The 21,752-nt window shown below is 42.9% G+C and overlaps 2 protein-coding genes across 11 annotated transcripts in view; both read right to left on the bottom strand.

The window, feature by feature from the left end:
• The window catches only part of LOC125181537 (uncharacterized), a 266,555-nt gene that overhangs the window by 72,854 nt on the left and 171,949 nt on the right, over positions 1 to 21,752 (bottom strand). The gene's annotated exons all lie outside the window — the stretch shown is intronic.
• Positions 17,833 to 21,752, bottom strand: part of LOC125181310 (spindlin-Z) — a 57,199-nt gene continuing 53,279 nt past the window's right edge. For all 7 annotated transcript variants that reach the window (XM_048055778.2, XM_066987317.1, XM_066987315.1 and 4 more), the window contains one exon: positions 17,833 to 21,659. In XM_048055778.2, the coding sequence (XP_047911735.1) occupies positions 21,460 to 21,659 (200 nt within the window). In that variant the 3' untranslated portion in view covers positions 17,833 to 21,459. The remainder of the gene's footprint in view (positions 21,660 to 21,752) is intronic.

Here is a 21,752-nt window from a genome sequence, read left to right as displayed (position 1 = left end):
TCGCCCTCATCCTTATGGGAGACTTCAACTTCCCAGACATAAACTGGGAATATCATGCTGCCGTAACAAGCAAGGCTGGGAAATTCCTGAAGCGTGTTGAAGACAACTTCCTGTCACAAGTACTGAGTGAGCCAACTGGGAAAGGAGCCCTCATAGATCTGTTGTTTGAGAATAGGGAAGGCCTTGTTGGAGATGGTAGGTGGCTGTCTGGGCCACAGTCATCATGAAATAGTTGAGTTCATTGAGTGTGGGAATGTGGCCATGGGGGTCGACAAGCCCCATGGTTGGTGATAACATGACTCTTAATGATGAGGCCATCAGGAATGTAAAGAGTTGAGAGGGAACAAAGAAGGGTGATTCAGGAGATGCCTTGCCATCTGGGGTGGCTTGTACTCTGGCCGTTGGGGCATAGGGGTTGCTGGGTGTTTGCGGTTGCCGGGCAAAGTTGTTGACCAATGAATGGTTAGGGAAAAGTACTGCTGTGGGGCGAATGGTATAAAAAGGGAACCTGTCCTTGATAAGGCAACATATATAATAAAGTTATGTCATCAATAAAGTAGTAGCAGTTAAAAGAACCCTGGTGTCCGTGTGGTCTTTACACCACAATTGAGTTCAAAATTTCTGATGTAAGGAGAAAAGTTCAATCAGAGTTGCCAGCCTGGCCTTTAAGAGAGCAAATTTTAAGCTTCTCAGGAAGCTAGTTAGCAGTGACCCCTGTGAATCGGCTCTAGAGGATTTTGTGGTCCATGAGAGCTGGTCACTTTTCAAGAACCACCTTTTAACAGCCCAGGAGCAAGCAATCCCACTGTGTCACAAGTCAAGCAAGCAGGGCAGAAGACCAGCTTGGCTGAACCGGGAACTCCTGGAACTAGGGCAGAAAAAAGAAAATATATGACCTTTACAAGCATGGCCTGGCTTCACAGAGCTGCAGTTTGCATCTTCACAGAGAAAACAAGAAGAGCCAAAGCTCAATTTGAATTGACACTGACCACTGTGGTATCAGAAAACAAAAAAGGCTTCTTCAGCTATGTCAGCAGCAAAAGGAGGTCTAAGGAAAATATTGAATCATACCTGGAGCAGATGGTCACCTAACAAGTAAGGAGAAAGAAAAGACAGAGGCATTTAATTCCTTTCTTGCTTCAGTATTTAACAGTAATGACAGATCTTGGGCTGCCCAGACCTCAGAGTTGGAGGACCATGACTGGGGGAGCAGTGACTTTCTATCTGTGCTCACTGAAATTGTAAGGGAACAGCTGTATCAGCTGATGATACTAAACTGGGAGGTGCTGTTGACCCCCTGGGGGGACGATAGGCCTTGCAGAGGGATCTAGATAGATTAGAACATTGTACAATTGTCAATGGCATGAAGTTCAACAAAGATAAATGCCAGGTGCTGCACCTGGGGCAGAGTAATGCTGGACGCATGTACAGACAAGGAGACGAGTGGCTAGAGAGCAGCTCAGCAGAAAGTGATCTTGGGGTGCTGGTCGACAGTAGGCTCAACATGAGTCAGTAGTGTGCCCTGGCAGCCAAGAGGGCAAACCATATTTTTAGGATGCATTAAACGTAGCATAGCCAGCCAAAGAGGTGATTCTTCCACTATATTTAGCATTGGTGCAACCTCACCTTGAACACTGTGTACAGTTCTGGTCTCCACAATATAAAAAGGATGTTATGATACTTTAAAGCATCCATAGGAGGGCAACAGGTGGTAACACTTGAGTTGTCTAGTCTGGAGAAAAGAAGGCTAAGAGGCAACCTCATTCCTCTATACAACTTCCTGAGGATGGGGAAGTGGAGAGGGAGGTGCTGGTCTCTTCTCCCTGGTAACCGATGACAGGACGCACAGGAATGGCAAAAAGCTACGCCAGGGGAGGTTCAGAAAAATTTCTTCACTGTGAGGGTGATCAAAGACTGGAAAAGGGTTCCTAACAAGGTGGTTGATGCCCCATGCCTGTCAGTGTTCAAAAGCCATTTGGACAATGCCCTCAGTAATATGCTTTAACTTTTTGTTAGCCCTGAAGAGATCAGGCAGTTGGACTAGATAATCTTTGACAGTCTCTTCTGTGGTGGTTTTACTCGGGTGGGCGGCCGAGCTCCACCACAACCGCTCTCTCACCCCCCCTCCTCAAAGAGGAACGGGGAGAAAATACGATGAAAAGGGCTCAAGGATTGAGATAAGGACAGGGAGATTGCACAGTAATCATCATGACAGGCAAAACAGACTCAGAGTAGTGAGACAGTAAGATTTATTGCTTATTACTAACAAGCTAGAGAAGCGAGAAACAAAGGAAAGAAACCAAAAGTACCTTCCCCCCCATCCACCCTCTTCCACCTCCTCCCCCCCCCCCCGAGCAGTGCAGGGGAACGGGGGAATGGGGGTTATGGTCAGTCTATAGCGCTTCTTCTCTGCCTTTCCTTCTCGGTCGCTCTCGTCCCCTGTGCTGTGGGGTCCCTCCTATGGGATGCAGTCCTTGCTGAACTGATCCGGCGTGGGCTTCCCACAGGCAGCAGCTCTTCAAGAACTGCTCCAGATATGGGTCTGTACCATGGGGTCCATCCCTCAGGAGCAAACTGCTCCAGCCTGGGTCCCCCATGGGCAGCAGCTCCTGCCAGGTCACCTGCTCCTGCGTGGTCTCCTCTCCACGGGCTACAGGTCCGGCCCAGAATCTGCTCCAACAGGGGTCTTCCACAGGCCACAGCCTCCGTCGGTGCAGGTCCACCTGCTCCACTCTGGTCTCCTCCACAGGCTGCAGCCTGGAACCCTGCTCCACCCTGGTACTCCATGGGCTGCAGGGGGACAGCCTGCTTCACCATGGTCCTCACCACAGGCCGCAGGGGACTTCTGCTCCAGCACCTGGAGCACCTCTCCCCCTCCTTCTTCACTGACCTTGGTGTCTGCAAGGCTGTTTCTCACTCCTCTCACTCTCCCAGCTGCTGTGTGTGGCGCAGCGTTTTTTTTTTTTTCCCGTCTTAAATATGCTCTCACAGAGGCGCAAAACAACATCACTTATTGGCTCAGCTCTGGTCAGCAGTGGGGCCCTTACCAAACATGGGGCAGCTTCTAGATCCTTCTCACAGAAACCACCCCTGCAGCCCCCCTGCTACCAAAACCTTGCCACGTAAACCCACTACACCTTCCAACTGAACTAAACCTATTCTATTCTATTCTATTCTATTCTATTCTATTCTATTCTGTTCTGTTCTGTTCTGTTCTGTTCTGTTCTGTTCTATTCTATTCTATTCTAATAATTAAAAAGTAGCACTATACTACATGCAACCTTCTACTATGGAATAGAAGTATATAGTACTAGTAGTACTATACTAATACTATAGCAGAAGTATATGCTATTAATAACCCCCCAATTTATGGTGTAAGTTGATTGACTCATGGTAACATTTGGACACAGATGTTAGTTTTCTTCCAATTTTGGCTTGAGTTGGGCTTTCTTTGGCCAGCACTGGCCAGGATATAGAGATCATGACTGGACGCATCCATCACAACTGCCGTTGATGGTTATTTGGTTAGGCCAAATGCTCTGCTTAAGCTGGGGTTGGGGGGAGTACGCCATCACTATAAGTCCATGCTGCAGCAGGGATTGTGTCCCAAGGATAAATCTGCACTGGAGCAGGTACACCTCAAATTGTCTGTGGATAAGAAATTTCCCTGATTCCTGATTACTACAGCACTAGAGACCCATGGACAACTTATAGAAATGATAAAGCTAACTCCGCATCGATGCTAGTAGAATACTGGCCTACAACTTGGATCGTACTCTTAGGACCAATATTGGACATAGTATATTTTCAAATTAAGAACTAGAAACTTTATCTCCAAACATGAAAAGGCTATTACGTACAAAAAACAAGTGACTTGCTGTCAAATATGGTGCTGTCAGAATTGCAAGAGAAATTGAACAAATTGCTGCCCATCATTGGTTTGATATTTTTATGGGGTACACACTATCTGCAAGAGAGTACTTTGTCCTTTAAATTTGAGAGAACCAAATGAACTGTGACAACTATGCACCTCTGCCCACCAGAGCATTATACTTCCATGGGTCCGATGTTGCAGGCTGTCAAATCCATACAGTCCAGTAAACTTGGTTGCCCCTTTTCTCCCCTTGACTGGAGGCAGGAACCCTATACTCCTGGTTGGAACATTCATTATCTGACTCATATAATAGCAGACCAGGAGCCCCTTCATCAAGATCGAGGAGAGGCTTCCTCAGCCTTTCTACTGCATCTGTGGAATTGTTTGACAGTAACCAAGGCAGTAATATTCTTGGATGGACCCTTTTTTGCCACTGTTTTTTTCCCACAATTAGAGCACTTAGAGTATGTCCATCAATCTTAACCTCATATGAAGAATGTCCCTTCCAATGTGTCATGACCACAGCACTTCTAACAGCATGTGGGTGGTTAAGAAATAAGGGATGCTATATATTAATTAAAATTATTATTTGAAAATTATTTGAAATTATTAATTGAAAGCTTGTTCTTTTGCTGTTAGTCTTTTTTTTTCCTTTTGTAAAAGGGTGATGCATCAGCATAGAAATTAAAATCAAACACTCTGAAATATGGAATTATTTAAAAGCAGGGCCAGGTTTCCTCAGCTTCTCCTAAATAGCAAGATGTATTTTTCTATGTTGATCAAATACACCTTTCTGTATTTAGCATTTTTCAGCTCTTAATCATGATGGACCATGTGTGAATGCTGTTTTTCATTAGCTTCATGTTAGGGAAGAAGTCAAACTTTGAGACTGGAGAGAGCTAAACAGCAGAAAAGGTTTACTCTGCTGCTTACCAAGGGCTCATGTCAGGTATGTTACCAAGACACTACCAAGCCTCATACAGTCTAATGGCTACTATCCACTGCTGCTGTTTCACGTGGGCACCAGTGATGCAGCCAGGAGCAGTCTGAGGAGTGTCAAGAGGGATTATAGAGCCCTGGGAGCAGCAATAAAGGACTCAGGAGTGCAGGTAGTTTTTTCATCAGACCTCCCAGTCAAAGAGGAGGGGATTGAAAGGGCTAGTCGAATCTGGCAAATCAACAAATGGTTACAGGACTGGTGCCACAGACAGGCATTTGGCTACTTAGACCATGGGACTCACTTTGATAAACCTGGTCTGATGGGGGTCCATCTGTCAGAGAAGGGGAAGAGCAATCCAGGAGGTTCCTAGAATGCATTGATGACAACTTCCTTCTCCAAGTGATAGAGGAGCCAACAAGGAGAGGTCTCTGGCTGGACCTTGTTCTCAACAACAAGGAGGGGCTGGTGGGGAAAGTGAAGCTCAAGGGCAGCCTTGGTTGCAGTGACCATGAAATGGTGCAGTTCAAGATCCTGAGGGCAGCAAGGATGGAGCGCAGCAAGCTCACTACCACTTCCGACTTTGGGAGAGTAGACTTTGTCCTCTTCAGGGATGCGCTTGGTAGAGTACCATGGGACAAAGCCCTGGAGAGAAGAAGGGCCCAAGAAAGCTGGTTAATATTCAAGGATCACCTTCTTCAAATTCAGGAGTGATGCCCCCCAACAAAGAAGTTAGGCAAAAACACCAGGAGGCCTGCATGGATGAACAGGGACCTTCTGACCAAACTCACACACAAAAAGGAGTCCTACAGAGAGCGGAAGCAAGGACAGATAGCCTAGGAGGAATACAGAGAAATCCTCCAAGCAGTCATGGATCAGATTAGGAAAGCCAATGCCCTTTTAGAATTTAGACATCAAGGGCAACAAGAAAGGCTTCTATAGGTACATCGGTGATAAAAGGAAGACTAGGAAAACTGTGGGCCCTCTCCAGAAGGAAAAGGGAGACCTGATCACCCGGAATATGGAGAAGGCTGAGATACTTAATGAATTTTTTGCCTCAGTCTTCACCTGCAAGTGTTCCAGTCGCACCACCCAAGTCCCAGAAGGCAGGGACTGGAAGAATAACTGCTCACTGTAGAAGATCAGGTTCGAGACCAGCTAAGGAACCTAAAGGTACACAAGTCCATGGGACCTGATGAGATACATCTGTTGCATTAAGGGTATACCCAATTAGCCGTTATAAGTCCAGTCATGTTCAGGGTACTGAACTATCATGATTACAGATTCACAAATAACATAATACACCCTCACTCTAGTCACGTTGTATGAACTACCACAGCCACACTTAAAGAGTTTGGTCACGTTCAATGAGAAGTACCATGGCTAGATTAATGAGTAGTGCAATTTATTAAAGCAACAGGTACACAGGTTCTTTGGTTTGCTGGTGATAAATTCACTGTCTGCAAAGCACATTCAAATACCAAAAGTATGAGTAACACAGCCTGGCTGTAAACACGTTAAAGGATATAAAGACTCTATAAAGATTTCTAAGTTTTCTGTGGAGGCACCTGGTATAACCAAGTGTTTGAATCTTAAAGGCATCCCGGGGGGGGGGGGGGGGGGGGGGGGGGGGAGGAAGAGAGGCTCAGCCCGTCGACTGATCCCAGAAGTCAGAAGGTATCCTTCACAATGGTATCTTCCCTAACATCCCCTCTCTCTTAAGCCAATTTATATTATTTTCTATCTTTTAGGTGGAGCTTGAGTGACTCCAGTCATGCATATCTTGGTTATGATTGGTGCAAAGTTTTCTTGCTTTTGTTTAAAGGTATAGGCTCTGAGAAATTCCGAGTGCATGCTCAGTGAGGGGTGATTGCACCTTGGAGGCAAATAGCTTTTGTGATGGAGTTGTGTTTTGGTATTATAATGATATTATAATGGGCAAAGTTCACTAAAGTACAGCATTTTGTCAAAAACATGACAGGCCATTGGCTCAGGGTAGCAAATGTGCAGCTTATTGGTTCCGGTGCACACAAGAACAATCAAGTTCCCATTGTCTCACAGAGCCTAGCTGCGGTGTCTCCACTCCGCTCTACACTCCATACTATTCCTCTTAGAGTCAGCACACCAGGTTCCCCCAGTGTGTTTAACATCTAAGGTTGGAGGCCTAGGGAACTTTTATGTAGTGCAGCTACACTCCACCCTGGAAGCTTCTTCAGTGCTGTACCTTTTCTTTAAAATGTGACTATCAGTTTAATTTTCAAGTCACCTCAGGCAATTATTCCACAACATCTGAGGGTCCTGAGGGAATTGGCAGATGAAGTTGGTAAGCTACTATCCGTCATATTTGAGAAGTCACGGCAGTCTGGTGAAGTTCCCACTGACTGGAAGAGGGGAAACATAACCCCCATTTTTAAAAAGGGAAAAAAAGGAAGACCCAGGGAACTACAGGCCAGTCATTCTCACCTCTGTGCCTGGCAAGTTCATGGAGCAGATCCTCCTGGAAGCTATGCTAAGGCTTCACTAATGGAAGATCGTGCCTGACAAATCTGGTAGCCTTCTACATTGGGTTTACAGCACTGGTGGATAGGGGAAGAGCAACTGACATCATCTACCTGGACTTGTGCAAAGCATTTGACACTGCCCCCCATGATATCCTTGTCTTTAAATTGAAGAGACATGGATTTGACAGATGGACCATTCGTTGGATAAGGAACTGTCTGTATGGTTGCACTCAAAGTGTTGCAGTCAACAGCTCAATGTTCAGGTGGAGATCAGCGATGAGTAACCTTCCTCAGGGATCAGTATTGGGACTGGCACTTTTTAACATGTTTGGCAGTCACATGGGCAGTGAAACTGAGTGCACCCTCAGCAAGTTTGCTGATGACACTAACGTGTGGTGGAGTCAACATGCTGGAGGGAAGGGATGCCATCCAGAGGGACCTAGACAGGCTTGAGAGGTAGGCCTGTGTAGACCTCATGAGGTTCAACAAGGTCAAGTGCAAGGTCCTGCACCTGGGTCAGGGCAATCCCAAGAACAAATACAGTCTGGGTGGAGAAAGGATTGAGAGCAGCTCTGAGGAGAAGGACTTGGGGGGAGGGGGGGGGGGTTGGTTGACAATGGCCTGCTGGTCAGCTAAACTCCACCGTAACCACTCTCCCATGGATGCATGATGGAAAGGAAAAACAGAGCTCACAGGTTGAGATAAGGATAATTTAATTAAAGGGAAAAGAAAGAGGGGGAAAAACAAAGGGGGAAAAAAAGCAAAGGATGCCCAGAAGCACAGAGGGATAAGAAAAAAATATTCTCAGCTTTGCACACTGTCCTGCAAGCGGGCAGGCTGGCGGTGCAGCAGGAGCTGGGAGGGGACAGACCCAGGACAGCTGACCCAAACTGGCCAAAGGGATATTCCGTAACATATGATGTCATGCTGAGCAATTAATATGAATGGATGGCTGGCCGGGGTGGGGGGGCCAGCTGCTCGGGGATAGGCTGGGCATCGGTCAGCAGGTGGTGGGCAATTGCATTGTGCATCACTTGTTTCTTACACATTATTATTAGTAGTACTATTATCATTATTATTTTCCTTTCTTTTCTGTCCTAATAAACTGTCTTTATCTTAACCCACAGGCTTTCATTTTTTTTCCCGATTCTCTCCCCCATCCCAGAGAGGGAGGGGGGAGGGTGAGCGAACGGCTGTGTGGTGCTTAGCTGCCGGCCAGGTTAAACCACAACACCTTTGAATGGGAGCACCCCGAGATGGGAAGGAAAATTCAGTGTGCCTGGACAGTATTACCACAAGGTAACACTATTTAAAAATAGTCTGGCCACCTTTGGAGATCAGCTAGCAAAAGAATTAGAATTATGGAGACAAGACAACAAAAAGGGAATAATACTACAATATGTTGATGATATACTGCTAGCTGGCAACTCCCGGGAAGAATGTCTGGAGCTGACAATTAGTCTATTAAATTTCCTTGGACTCAGTGGGTATCCAGTGTCAAAGGAGTACTTAACAGAGACAGTAAAGTACTGAAAGGAAGGAAGCTATTTACCATTCCCAGAACCTTGAACTGTTCATGAATTAAGAGCTTTCCTGGAAATGGTGGGATAGTGCAGCATGTGGATTCTTAATTACAGACTGATGATGAAACCTTTATATGAATTGTTGTTATCCAAGGGCTCCCTTCAGCGGACTAATGGAAGTTGGAGTCTGCTTAAAAGAGCCTTGATGAAAGCCCTGGCTTTAGGGCTGCCTAATTTAGAAAAGTCTGTTGAACTGTTCACCTGTGAAAGGCAGGCTGTAGCCCTTGGTGTCCTAACCCAGAGCTTGGGGGAATGTAAGCAAGCAGTGGCATAAGTCAGCGATGGCCTGGATACTTGAGAGCAGTGGCTGCTACAGTATTGTTAATACAAGAGGCCCGGAAGCTCACCACGGGACAAAAAATAACTGTTTATGTTCCGGACATGGTAACTACAGTGTGGGACTGATAGCCCATGTTTACATGAAGATAAACAATTGAGGCTGTCTATTCAAGTAGACCCGACCTGAAGGATACCCCTTGGCAAGACAGATTGGGAATTGTATACGGATGGGAGCAGTTTTAAAAAGAGTATCTGGATACGCAGTCACTACTATTGAGACAGTAGTGGAAGCTCAAACATTACCTGCTAGCACATCAGCCCAGAAGGCCAAATTAATTGCCCTCACTCGAGCTTTGCAAGTTAAGCAAAGGCAAACGCATAAACATTTGGACTGATTCAAAATATGCCTCCAGAGTAGTCCATGTACATGGAGCCATTTGGAAAGAGAGAGGACTACTGTCTGCACAAGGGACAGACATAAAGCATAAGGAAGAAATTTTGAGTTTACTTGAGAGTATACAAATCCCTTTTGCTATAGCTATTATGCATTGTAAAACTCACCCATCGGGGTGAACCACCCAAGAAAGAGGAAATAAAGCTGTCTGATTTAGCCACAGAACAGGCTGCAGAAAGAGGCGTGGAAAAGGAAGTACTAGCTATAGTGCCATAGAAAAGAGTTTCTCTCCAGAAAAACCCTATTTATGATAAGCAAGATTTAAGTTTAATTAAAGTTTAAAAGTCCATCACTTGTCACGGTGGGTGAAAGTTTTCCCTTCAGTATCTGCTACTGCGAGCGTGGTAGCTAAGGTAATTCTAGAACAGATAATTTCCAGGTATGTAATAGTTGAAAATATTGACTCTGATCAAGGAAGTAACTTGGAAGTGCCGATCCATCCATTCCAAGCAGGAGACTGGTTTCTGATACGAACATGGAGGGAATTGAAGCTACAACCTGAGTGTGACGGACCGTTCTAAGTACTACTGAGACAACATTAAGAACAGCTGAGAAAGGGTGGACTCATTATACCCGGGTGAAGGCATCAGTTGACCCTGAGACCTGGGAGACTGTTCCTACAAAAGAACCTTTAAAAATTAGGAGATGTGAATCATAGTTGTAAACTAACTTTTAACTTCTCCTTCGGAAAAATTAATGAATACCACGTGTAATCATGGAAAAGGGTTGGATTACATAGAATTAGCGTGTCCCCAGGAGATTCTGGTTTTTATATTAGTATGTATATCATTCTTCGTACTGATGGAAATTCAAGAGGCAATAATACTGACCCTGGGTGTGGAAATGTTACCGATGAGGTAGAGGATTATCCATATTGTACCGAATATGGTAATTATGGGAGTACTAATATATATAATGCACACCAAACACGGCGTGAGAATCACTCGATAACCAGATGGCCAGTCCTGAATTGCAAAGGGTGATATTGGCTATGTGGTAATAGGGCCAGGAAAGTGTTGCCCCTAGGCTGGAAGGGAGCTTGCACCCTGAGGGTAATAATTCCTAGCATAACCATTATTGAGAATACGCAAATCCAAAACACAGGCCTCCTTGGGACCCACATACTCAGAATCAAGAGGACTTCAAGTAATCCTCTAGTGGAGAAAGGAATGGTGTTTCACAGTTTTGTGAGGTGTTTTATCCCTTGGTTAGGGGTGAGTGAAATAGAAAAATCAATTGTGAATATCTCAGCAGTAGTCAAAGAATTAGACAATAACACTCTAGATGCAATCAGGGCATTGCAAGAGGAGGTGACAAGTCTGTCAAAGATGGTATTCCAGAATCTAATGGTACTGGATTTATTACTGGCCTTGCAAGGAGGGGTTTGCACTATAATTATTGCCAGTTGCTGTATATATGTAGACCAAACGGGGCAAACTGAGACTAATCTCAAAAATATTTGGGAGAAAACCAAGATCTTACATGAGGTGGCCGAAGATGAAATTTCCTGGGGATTTAAAGACATTTGGGAAAAATTGACCTCGTGGTTGCCTGGATGGAATTGGCTCAAGCAACTATTTGTTAGTATTCTAGTAATAATGGCATTGTGTATCTGTCATCCCCTATGACATCCGAAGAAAAATACTGCGCCCTAATGTTAGAAAAACTCAATGGTGGGGGATGTGAAGAGGAGCAAAAACAACAATAAGAGTAACAAAAGAGGGGGGAATTGTGAGAAATAAAGTTGTGTTTTTACAGTGGAAAATTCCACTAACCTTGCATATTCAAAAGTGATTGCAGAGGCATAACAATGGCATAACAGTGGGGGGTATGTTAAGCAGATAAGGGGACAGTGGAAGGTCCCACTGTCCCAAAATAAGGAGGATAGCTAAGAAAAACAAGACAAGCTGTTGCGGAACAGCAAAAAATACAAAAATCACAGATCCCTCGAGTCACAGTATCACAGTATCACAGATTTCTAGGTTGGAAGAGACCTCAAGATCATCGAGTCCAACCTCCGACCTAACACTAAGTACTCCACTAAACCATATCGCTAAGCTCTACATCTAAACGTCTTTTAAAGACCTCCAGGGATGGTGACTCCACCACCTCCCTAGGCAGCCCATTCCAATGCTTAATAACCCTTTCGGTAAAGAAGTACTTCCTAACATCCAACCTAAAACTCCCCTGTCGCAACTTTCTCCCATTCCCCCTCGTCCTGTCACCAGGCACGTAGGAGAACAGACCAACCCCCACCTCTTTACAGCCTCCTTTAAGGTAACTGTAGAGAGCGATAAGGTCGCCCCTGAGCCTCCTCTTCTCCAGGCTGAACAAGCCCAGCTCCCTCAGCCGCTCCTCGTAAGACTTGTACTCCAGACCCCTCACCAGCTTGGTTGCCCTTCTCTGGACTCGCTCGAGCACCTCCATGTCCTTCCTGTAGCGAGGGGCCCAAAACTGAACACAGTACTCGAGGTGCGGCCTCACCAGAGCCGAGTACAGGGGCACAATCACTTCCCTAGACCTGCTGGCCACACTGCTTCTTATGCAGGCCAGGATGCTGTTGGCCTTCTTGGCCACCTGGGCACACTGCTGGCTCATATTCAGCCGACTATCAACCAATACTCCCAGGTCCCTCTCGGCCAGGCAGCTTTCCAGCCACTCATCTCCCAGCCTGTAGCTCTGCTTGGGGTTGTTGCGCCCCAGGTGCAGGACCCGGCACTTGGCCTTGTTGAACTTCATACAGTTGGCCTCAGCCCATCGCTCCAGCCTATCCAGATCCTCCTGCAGAGCCTTCCTGCCGTCGAGCAGATCGACACACGCACTTAGCTTGGTGTCATCTGCAAACTTACTGAGGGTGCACTGGACGCCCTCATCCAGATCATCGATAAAGATATTAAAGAGGACCGGCCCCAGTACCGAGCCCTGGGGGACTCCACTAGTGACCGGCCTCCAACCAGATTTGACTCCATTCACCACAACTCTCTGGGCCCGGCTATCCAGCCAGTTTCTAACCCAGCGAAGCGTACGCCAGTCCAAGCCCCGAGCAGCCAGTTTCTTCAGAATGCTGTGGGAAACAGTGTCAAAAGCCTTACTGAGGTCAAGGTAAACCACATCCACAGCCTTTCCCTCATCCACCAAGTGCGTCACTTTGTCATAGAAGGAGATCAGGTTCGTCAAGCAGGACCTGCCTTTCATAAACCCATGCTGACTGGGCCTGATCGCCTGCTTGCCCTGCAAGTGCCGCGTGATGACCCTCAAGATAATCTGCTCCATGAGCTTTCCTGGCACTGAGGTCAAACTGACAGGCCTATAGTTCCCCGGGTCTACCCTGCGGCCCTTCTTATAGATGGGCGTCACATTGGCTAGCCGCCAGTCAACTGGGACCTCCCCCGATAGCCAGGACTGCCGATAAATGATGGAAAGCGGCTCGGCCAGCTCCTCCGCCAGTTCTCTCAGTACCCTTGGGTGAATCCCATCCGGCCCCATCGACTTGCGCACATCCAAGCTCCGTAGCAGGTCGCCAACCATTTCCTCATGGATAGCGAAGGCCACATCCTGCTCCCCATCCCCTTCCACCAGCTCAAGGCACTGGGTATCCAGAGAACAACCGGTATTGCCGCTAAAGACTGAGGCAAAGGCGGCATTAAGCACCTCAGCCTTTTCCTCATCCTTAGTAACTAGGTTTCCCCTCGCATCCAGTAAAGGATGGAGATTCTCCTTAGTCCTCCGTTTCGCGTTGATATATTTGTAAAAGGATTTTTTGTTGTCTTTAACGGCAGTAGCCAGGTTGAGCTCCAGATGAGCTTTGGCCTTTCTAATTTTCTCCCTGCACAGCCTCGCTACATCCTTGTAGTCCTCCTCAGTGGCCCGCCCTTTTTTCCAAAGATTATAAACCCTCTTTTTTCTGCTAAGCACAAGCCGCAACTCTCTGTTGAGCCAGGCCGGTCTTCTTCCACGCTGGCTCGTCTTTGGGCACGTGGGGACGGACTGCTCCTGTGCCATCACGATTTCCTTCTTGAGGAGCGCCCAGCCTTCCTGGACTCCTCTGCCCTTCAGAACCGCCTCCCAAGGGACTCGGCCAACCAGCGTCCTGAGCAGCTCAAAGTCAGCCCTCCGGAAGTCCAATACAGCAGTTTTACTGGTCCCCTTCCTGGCCTCGCCAAGAATAGAGAACTCTACCATTTCGTGGTCACTCTGCCCAAGACAGTTTCCGACCACCACATCTCCCAATGTGGAGTCATGAGAGAAGAAGAAAAAAAAGGGGGGAAAAGGAAAAATTAACAGTTGATCAAATAAAATTGTACATATATGGTATAGTAACAAGCATCGAGTAGTTTGTGAACCTGTAGTATTCAGCCAATGAGGAAACAGGGGAGGAATTAAGCATTGGGTAGTAGGGATATAAGGTTAAGATACACTACTGCTGCGCACTCCTGCTTGCAGGACATCCATCATTGCAGTCGCAAATAAAAATGCTACTTCACTGAGATCCTCACCTGAGCCTGCATTACTGGCTGCAGATTGTTTCTCACAGTGGTACCCCATTCCTTTATGAATAGTCTAGTGAAAGAAGAACATAATGCTGTGCACTGGGAAACAGAAAACCTGATAAAGTATTTACAAAGTCAGTTATTAGCAGGAATATGATAGAGACTATTAGGTTAGTCACAGAGAAGCATGAAATATGTTGTAGGAATTATCCAAAAACACAATAATATTCAATTTGGAAAAACTACTGAGGGGCAGACACCTGGAGCGTGTTGGCAAATAGGCTTTACTGAATTGCCAGTAAAAAAGGTGGCTAAAGTATTTGTTAGTCCTCATGGACACATATAGAGGTTGGCCTGAGGCTTTTCCATGTCATACAAATAAGGCAAGAAAAGTAGTAAAAGCTTTGTTAAAAGAGAAAATTCCAAGATTTGGAATACCTTTGGGAATGTCATCAGATAGAGGTCCACATTTCATAGTCACGGTAGTTATGGAAATAAGCAGACTATTAGGCATTACCTGGGATCTGTATACTCCCTACAGGCCCCAGTCTAGTGGACAACATTTCAGTCTGTACGAGCTGATGTACGGACGACCATACCAAACACACGGATTGCCAGGAGAAATGCGAGTGCAAGGGGAAAATGATATGAGAAATTAACTAATTGTTCTTGGGAGAGTTTTGCAAGAATTGAATGAATATGTAATGTTGAATAAATCTTTAGGTCTTGATTCCCCAGCACACCCATTCCAGCCTGGAGTTGTCAAATCCTGGACTTCTGAAGAAAAGTGGAAGGGACTGTTTCAATTCTTGTTGACCGCATATACTGCAGTTACATTAGCAGGAAAAGGACCTTGGATGCATTATTCTCAGATTAAGGCGACGTCAGCATCATGGTAGATAGAAGCAACCGCACCGCTTAAGACAATAATGAGAAAAATCCATAGAACAGAATCTTGATACCGAGTCAGAAAGACATATGGATCTCTCTCTGATAGAATAATAGAGACAAATACTATGTTTAGTTAGATAGAAGGAAGTTTACAAACTTTGTATGTGTAAATGTAAACTCATGGTATGCATATGTTGTGTAAATGACTTAGCTTAGTATGCATGCCTAAATTGACTATTGACCTATCCACAAACATCGGAAGAACCTGAAAGACCATCAGTAGAAACAATTGTGCACACTTACTTTAACAAGGTCTGGGAAATAGTATGAATATGTTGGTTGTTTTTTTTTGGAAAGCGAACAAATATATATGTTTTGATTGTATATGACCCCTGTAGCCTGGACAATTCGGCACACACTAGATGGAGCGATCCCCTGTGCATCCAGCGCCACAATTAAAGAATGCCTGCTTTCTAAAACTCCAAATTGAGTCTTAGAGAATTTCTTTGACCGACTTTTACAGTAACAATCTCATGGACATGGTTTGAATGTATGCAGTGGGGATAAGTACAATAAGCATATTAATTGAATCAGCAAACTCATGGGACCAAAATACTCATTTTGAGCTGATAGAAGGGACTATGAAAATAGCAAATCAAACTGCTTGTTGGGTCTGTGCACACTTCCCTTAACATGCCAAAAAGAGGGGGGGAGGGACCCTTGGTTGGTATCCCAATTTCTGCTAATGTGAGTTGGAGGAAGTTATGGACCGGGACCCCCCCCCCCCCCCTTAATGTATCCATTGAAGTAGAGACTTAGGAATGGGAAATATACAATATAGATTCTCAGGAACTTTATTGGACATGTTTTCAAAGATGTAACCCTCCTAAAGGAACTGATAAGTTCGACTGCAAATGGGAAAATATATTTATAGGAAATATGACCAACTGTAATTGGACTATAGAAACCTCTATTCCCATAGTACATGGGAAGCTATCCTCATGGCCTGTTCCCAGAGGAAAGGGGTGGTTCTAGATCTGTGGAAAGACATCTAGGAAAGCATTGCCCTATAATTGGTTGGGAATTTGTACCTTGGGAGTAGTAGTACCTAATATAACCATATCGAGGATCAAAAATTTTGGCTCAGAACATTTATGGGGAGACAAAAAAAAGGGATAATAGGTGTTAGTGAATTAGAGAAGGCTATTGTAAACATTTATAATAGAAAAATTGTGAATCAGACCACAGATGCAATATTGGCTTTATAATGAGAGATTAGCAGAAATTTCATTACAGGACAGAGTGGCTATGGATATGCTTTTAGCCTCACAAGGGAGGCGTGTGTACAGTCCTTAATACAAGTAGGCGTGTGTATGTGGATCAGACAGGAAAAATTATGACAAGACTTGAATGAAATTTGGAAGCAGACCAAAATCTTACATGAGGTTCAACAGAATGACACATCATTTGGAATTTTTAAAATATGGAATTGGATGACATCCTGGTTTCCTGATTTAAAATTATGGGTGAAGAAAATTTTAGTTGTAATAATTATGCTAATGATTCTTTTAATTTATGTATATGTATTGGTACAATGTATCTGCATCTGCTGTTCAAAGTTAATCTACTAGAAAGGACATTAGTCTTGAATACAAGAATTATTTTGATCACCTTTCTATAACTGTGTGTATAAACACCTGTAAGATGGTACAGTGTTAGGTTGTAGTTGTTGCTCTAATATGATGAGGGTTGTAGTTTGCTCACTACAAAGCCTCAAAAGAAAAGAAATTGATACCAAGTCAGAAGGACATACGGTTCTCTCCATGGTAGAATAATAGAACCAAATCTGAAATGTTTTATGAACAGACAGCCCAAACCTCTTCTATGTTTAGTTAGATAGAAGGAAGACTAGAAACTTTGTATGTCTGATGCTACCTTACTCACTAATTAGTCAGCCTTATCTGTAAGACCATACATAATTGTATCAGTACGGGGAATGGAGCCAGGTAACCCAGGCCTGGAGGATGTGTCTGAAAAGAATAGGTGAGGAACTCATGGTATACATAGGTCCTTGGATACATAAATGACTTAGCTTATTATGCATGCCTAAATTTAAACAAGATAAGAAATAATCTGATGATCTGAGCACGTGCAAGAACTGGGTTCTTGTGAACCCAGCGAACATAGTGAGGAAGACTACTGACAACCACCAGAGACCCCCCAAAAGACCACCAGTGGAATGAGACATGTATGTCAGAGACATTTACATATTTCAATGAATTCCAGTAAATAGCATGAATATGTTAACTATTTATTGGAAATCCAATGAATATGTATGTTTTGACTGTATATAACCCCTGTAGCTTGAACAATTTGGCATGCACACTAAGTGGAGTGATCCCCTGTGCTTCCAGCACCGCAATTAAAGAATGCCTGCATTTTAAAACTCCAAATTGAGTCTTAGAGAGTTTCTTTGACTTACTTTTATGGTAACAGTATCAGTTAAACACTGACAAACACTTCTACTGTACCCCACTGCTGAAGTACTGCTAACAGTTTGAGCTATACTACGTTCTGGAAATAGAGGCTCCCTCACAGACTTACATAACCACCTGAAGAGGAATCTTTCTGCCTTTGGTGAAATACAGTTTAAACATTATGCTTTACCTCAGTTGAATTCATCTTATCAATGTTCCTACTTACTTGACAAAAAAAAAAAAATGGCTAAGCAAGCAAACTTATTTCATAGGGGAAAGTGTTATACCAGCATACATGGCTCAACATTAAAATACTAAGTTGTCTTTAATTAAATTTAAAAAAAAATAATGAAGAAACTGCTTTTTCACAGTCTGAAGTCACATCACTACATTTTGCTCATGAGAACAAAATTTACAGTCATGAGTTGCACATAAAGGATTTATTTTAAACGTTTTAAGGATAGAGTTACATCATAATTATAAAAATTACTTACAGAATTAACAGATTTAAAAGTGTTCATACTTCTAAATGCAGAAAACAGGGAACTGACTACATTGTTCAAAATAAAATAAAAATAATGAAACCGAGCTCTAAAGATGAAGTCATTACCTAATTTCAAAATGTGAATACAAAGACCTCTGAACTATACACATACCAAGAAACATCCAAATTGCACTAATGAAAGATGTAAAATACAAACAGCACAGCATTTTTAAGGAACCCAAAACTGCTTTTACCATAATTTTTCCCTGAATCATCTGTAATATATTCTGTCTGAAGATAAAGCCTCCCTTTTTAAATAATTCATTTAAAGAAGGCTTATGCCTATTACAATAAATAGGATTTTCCCCAAAGTATTTTAGTCTTCATGTAGTCCAACTTATTTTAGGGTTTGGCATTCAAAAGAAAAAATGTAGTGTTTTACTAATCAATTGTGATTTTATTTGTTCTTGAACAGAATACATGGTCCCTTCAAATGCTGTATGACACATACAACTGGAAAATTACCTTCTGTTGGCACCATGCTCGCCTCACCAGCACATTTAATCCTACTAACAACCATTAAAACAGCACAATAAGCAAATTCACAAAAAACTGAACACACAAAAAAAAGAACAAAACCCAAACCTAAACATTATAACATGCAAATTCAGTTTGTTACATTGAACGTTCTAACATTCTAAGCATGCAAAAAAAAAAAAAAAAAAGATGGCCTGGTTTTAATTTTTTTTTTTCCCTTTTTAAAAGTTTTAATTGGCAGCTTGACATCACACACACACACACAATACATAATACTACAGCAGGTAAATGAGAGAGGCCAATAACTTTTATACAAAGATCCATGTTTTGTGCCATCACAAGCCCTATGATAAATTTGGAAAGTAATGTTGCACCCCTAGAACAAGGGACCAACATATAGTTACCAGGTTAATGAAAGCACTGCATGCAGATCTGAAACATGAGCCTAAAACAAAGCCCAAAGCAGATGGCAGGGAGTGGAATTAGTCTCAAGCCACAAAAAGGTGGTTTAAGCTATAGAAAATAAACAAAACAACAAAAAACCACAACCTAACAACAATAACAAAATTAAGAAAAAAGATTAAAAGAAAAAATCATGCAACAGAGAGCAATGACATCTAAAAACTGCCATAAATTTGACAGTTTAGAGATTATATTCTAATTAGCAAAATACGTGTTGTATTAGTGTCTTGCATAAAACCCACACATGTAAGCTTAATGCTAAAAGTGTTCCAGTAAACCTCAGCTATTTCAAAACAAACCTTGTATTCCTTAGAAGTATAGCCCAAAATTCATTGTACTAAGTTATTCATGTATCTTGTTTGTAATCAATACACTCACTCATTCTTGTGCCACAAATATCAACTGGGGCTCACGGAGCCAGGCTCAGCTTTAAGATTTACATGCAGGACTCGTAAGAGTCAATAGAAAGCACATAACAGATCTGCAGGATGAAAGCACTGTGTTGCAAATCTGCTCACTGTTCAAAACACAAGGAAAATTTATGACTCAGGTACTTAGCGCTTAAGTACTAGATTGAGAAGCTGTGAACTGAAAGACAATAGTCTGCCTTTGGTTGCCCATGATGAAATACTGGACAGAATGCAATATAGTAGCAAGGGACAAAGGATTAAGGTATATTTATATGGTATTACCATTAAACAGCATAATGAGGCATGGGTCTTAAGGCTAAAATATGAAATCAGGCAAAGAAAAGGACAGAAGGGGTCTTAAACCACTTAGTTCTTGATATCAAGGATACCCACAATAAAGGTCAGATCTCTGATTAACAGCACCTCTCCTGCATCCTTCCACTGACTGCATAAGGTTGGATATCTATGTATTCCTTCTTTCCATCAACAGTGTCGACTGTCCTCACGTACTGTATTTCTGTAAAGCTGTACTTTGAACCTTGTAGAGCTCTGCTTTAATGTAAGCATGATAATTTTGCTGCTGTGCTTATCCTTGTTGCAGCTCTGTAGCTTTTAAAAGCTGCTACACTTCAACAACAACAACATAACCTTGATTTAGAACCAACTTGCAAGATTAAAACTGTGGAATGATTTGTCTGTTGTGGGCTGCTATTTACATCCACAATCTAATGCAGATGACTGAACCACTGAGACTGCCTATAGCTTCCATTAGATAGTACACCACTGGCATGCAGAATTCTAGTGTTCATAGAATGAAATTCATGTTAATAGCATACCTCTAAGCAAGTACACCACCAAAGGCAACAATGGGTTTAAGCTGTAGATTTGTCTGGTCACTTCTTACATGGAAAGGCCAGAAAAAGCAATAAATGGGGAACGTGCCTTCTTGAACCAAGATGGTTAAGAACAAAAGAAAAATGAAAAAAAAAAAAGCAAAGGAAAGGAAAGAAATACAGAAGACTGAGCAGAAGGCAACAAACACTTCTTCTCTAAAGGAGGTCTTCAATGTAAAAGGGCCCCACCCCCAAGATTGTATTTACCATGTTAAAGATTAACTACTCTTAGGCTTCTAAATCCACACACAAATATCCAGTTTGCTAGGTTCTGATATTAAATGAGAGACTACTGATTGCCAATGCATAGTCTAAAGTCTTCTTAAGTAGTATATATACTATTAAACTTGTGGCACCAAACACTTGGGTTTTGCTAAGAAACGTGTTTAACAAAACGAAGTACAACATTTAGGATTGAAGGCAGCTTTTTTTGTGTCTATTTTACTGGTTCCTACAACTTGTAAAAACTGGGACATTAACCTGCATTTTCTAATTAACTGGTTATACAGATTAAATATGTTTTTATACTTTAAAGCGTTTACACTAAAAGGTGCTTAAGTCAAACAATTGATATTCAACTGCCCTGTGACTACTAAAAATGCACAAGTATTTCCATGTACCACAAATTCTTAAAAACCTTAATGTGAAGTAAAGTGTAGAAACACAGTAGATTGATGTTACTTGTGTTAGGCACTCCTTACCGCTGCACAAAGCATTCAAACCTTTCAGGAAAGTCACTTCTGTATCAACCCGGAAAACAAAGGACTGCCAGTAGCCAAGAAATTAAATTTAATGTTACAAAAGAAGGTATATCAAAAATAGCAAACTACTTCCATGTGGCAGTTGAACAGGTGAGTGCAACGTTGAAGAAAGTTAAAATCTATGAAAAAAATAGATTACAATACTAGATTGACTTTATACAGCTTGATTTTGCAGCTGTTCTTTGCTTTTAACTCCCTCCCACCCAAATATATTGACTTCCTTCAAGAAAAGGAGTTCTCTTATGCAAAACGGATCACGTTCACATAAATGTTTGTATCATTCAGAACACAACAGCTTTGATGACAGAGACTGTGGCTTCACAGGGACATTTAAGCTTTCATTTAACTGAAAAGCAGTCAAGTCTTTGTGTCTACAAATTTTACATTTAATAGTTCCACAAAATTGGCAAAAGTTCATGTTGATGTCTAGGATGTCTTCACCAAATCATAGACATAAATATGGAAATCATCATCAAACTTGATGAAATAGACAGATGGTTTGGCTTCAACTTGATGAATGACCATGCCAGTCCGTTTTGATCCATCTTCTTTGGCATATTCCACTTGTTTGCCTACCAGGCTGTCCACAACTTCACCTGGTTCCCGTTCTGCAGGAGGTGAATCATCTGTAACACAAAAATACAGCATACTTTGGTAGACATTTATAGATTTATTTTCAATAGAGAAAACTGCAGTCTTCTTTAAGAAGTCTTCTTTTT

Source organism: Anser cygnoides, chromosome W (genome assembly GCF_040182565.1).
Source record: "Anser cygnoides isolate HZ-2024a breed goose chromosome W, Taihu_goose_T2T_genome, whole genome shotgun sequence".
NCBI lineage: Eukaryota > Metazoa > Chordata > Aves > Anseriformes > Anatidae > Anser > Anser cygnoides.
Note: the sequence above shows the minus strand (reverse complement) of the source record. Positions and strands in the feature narration are given on the sequence as shown.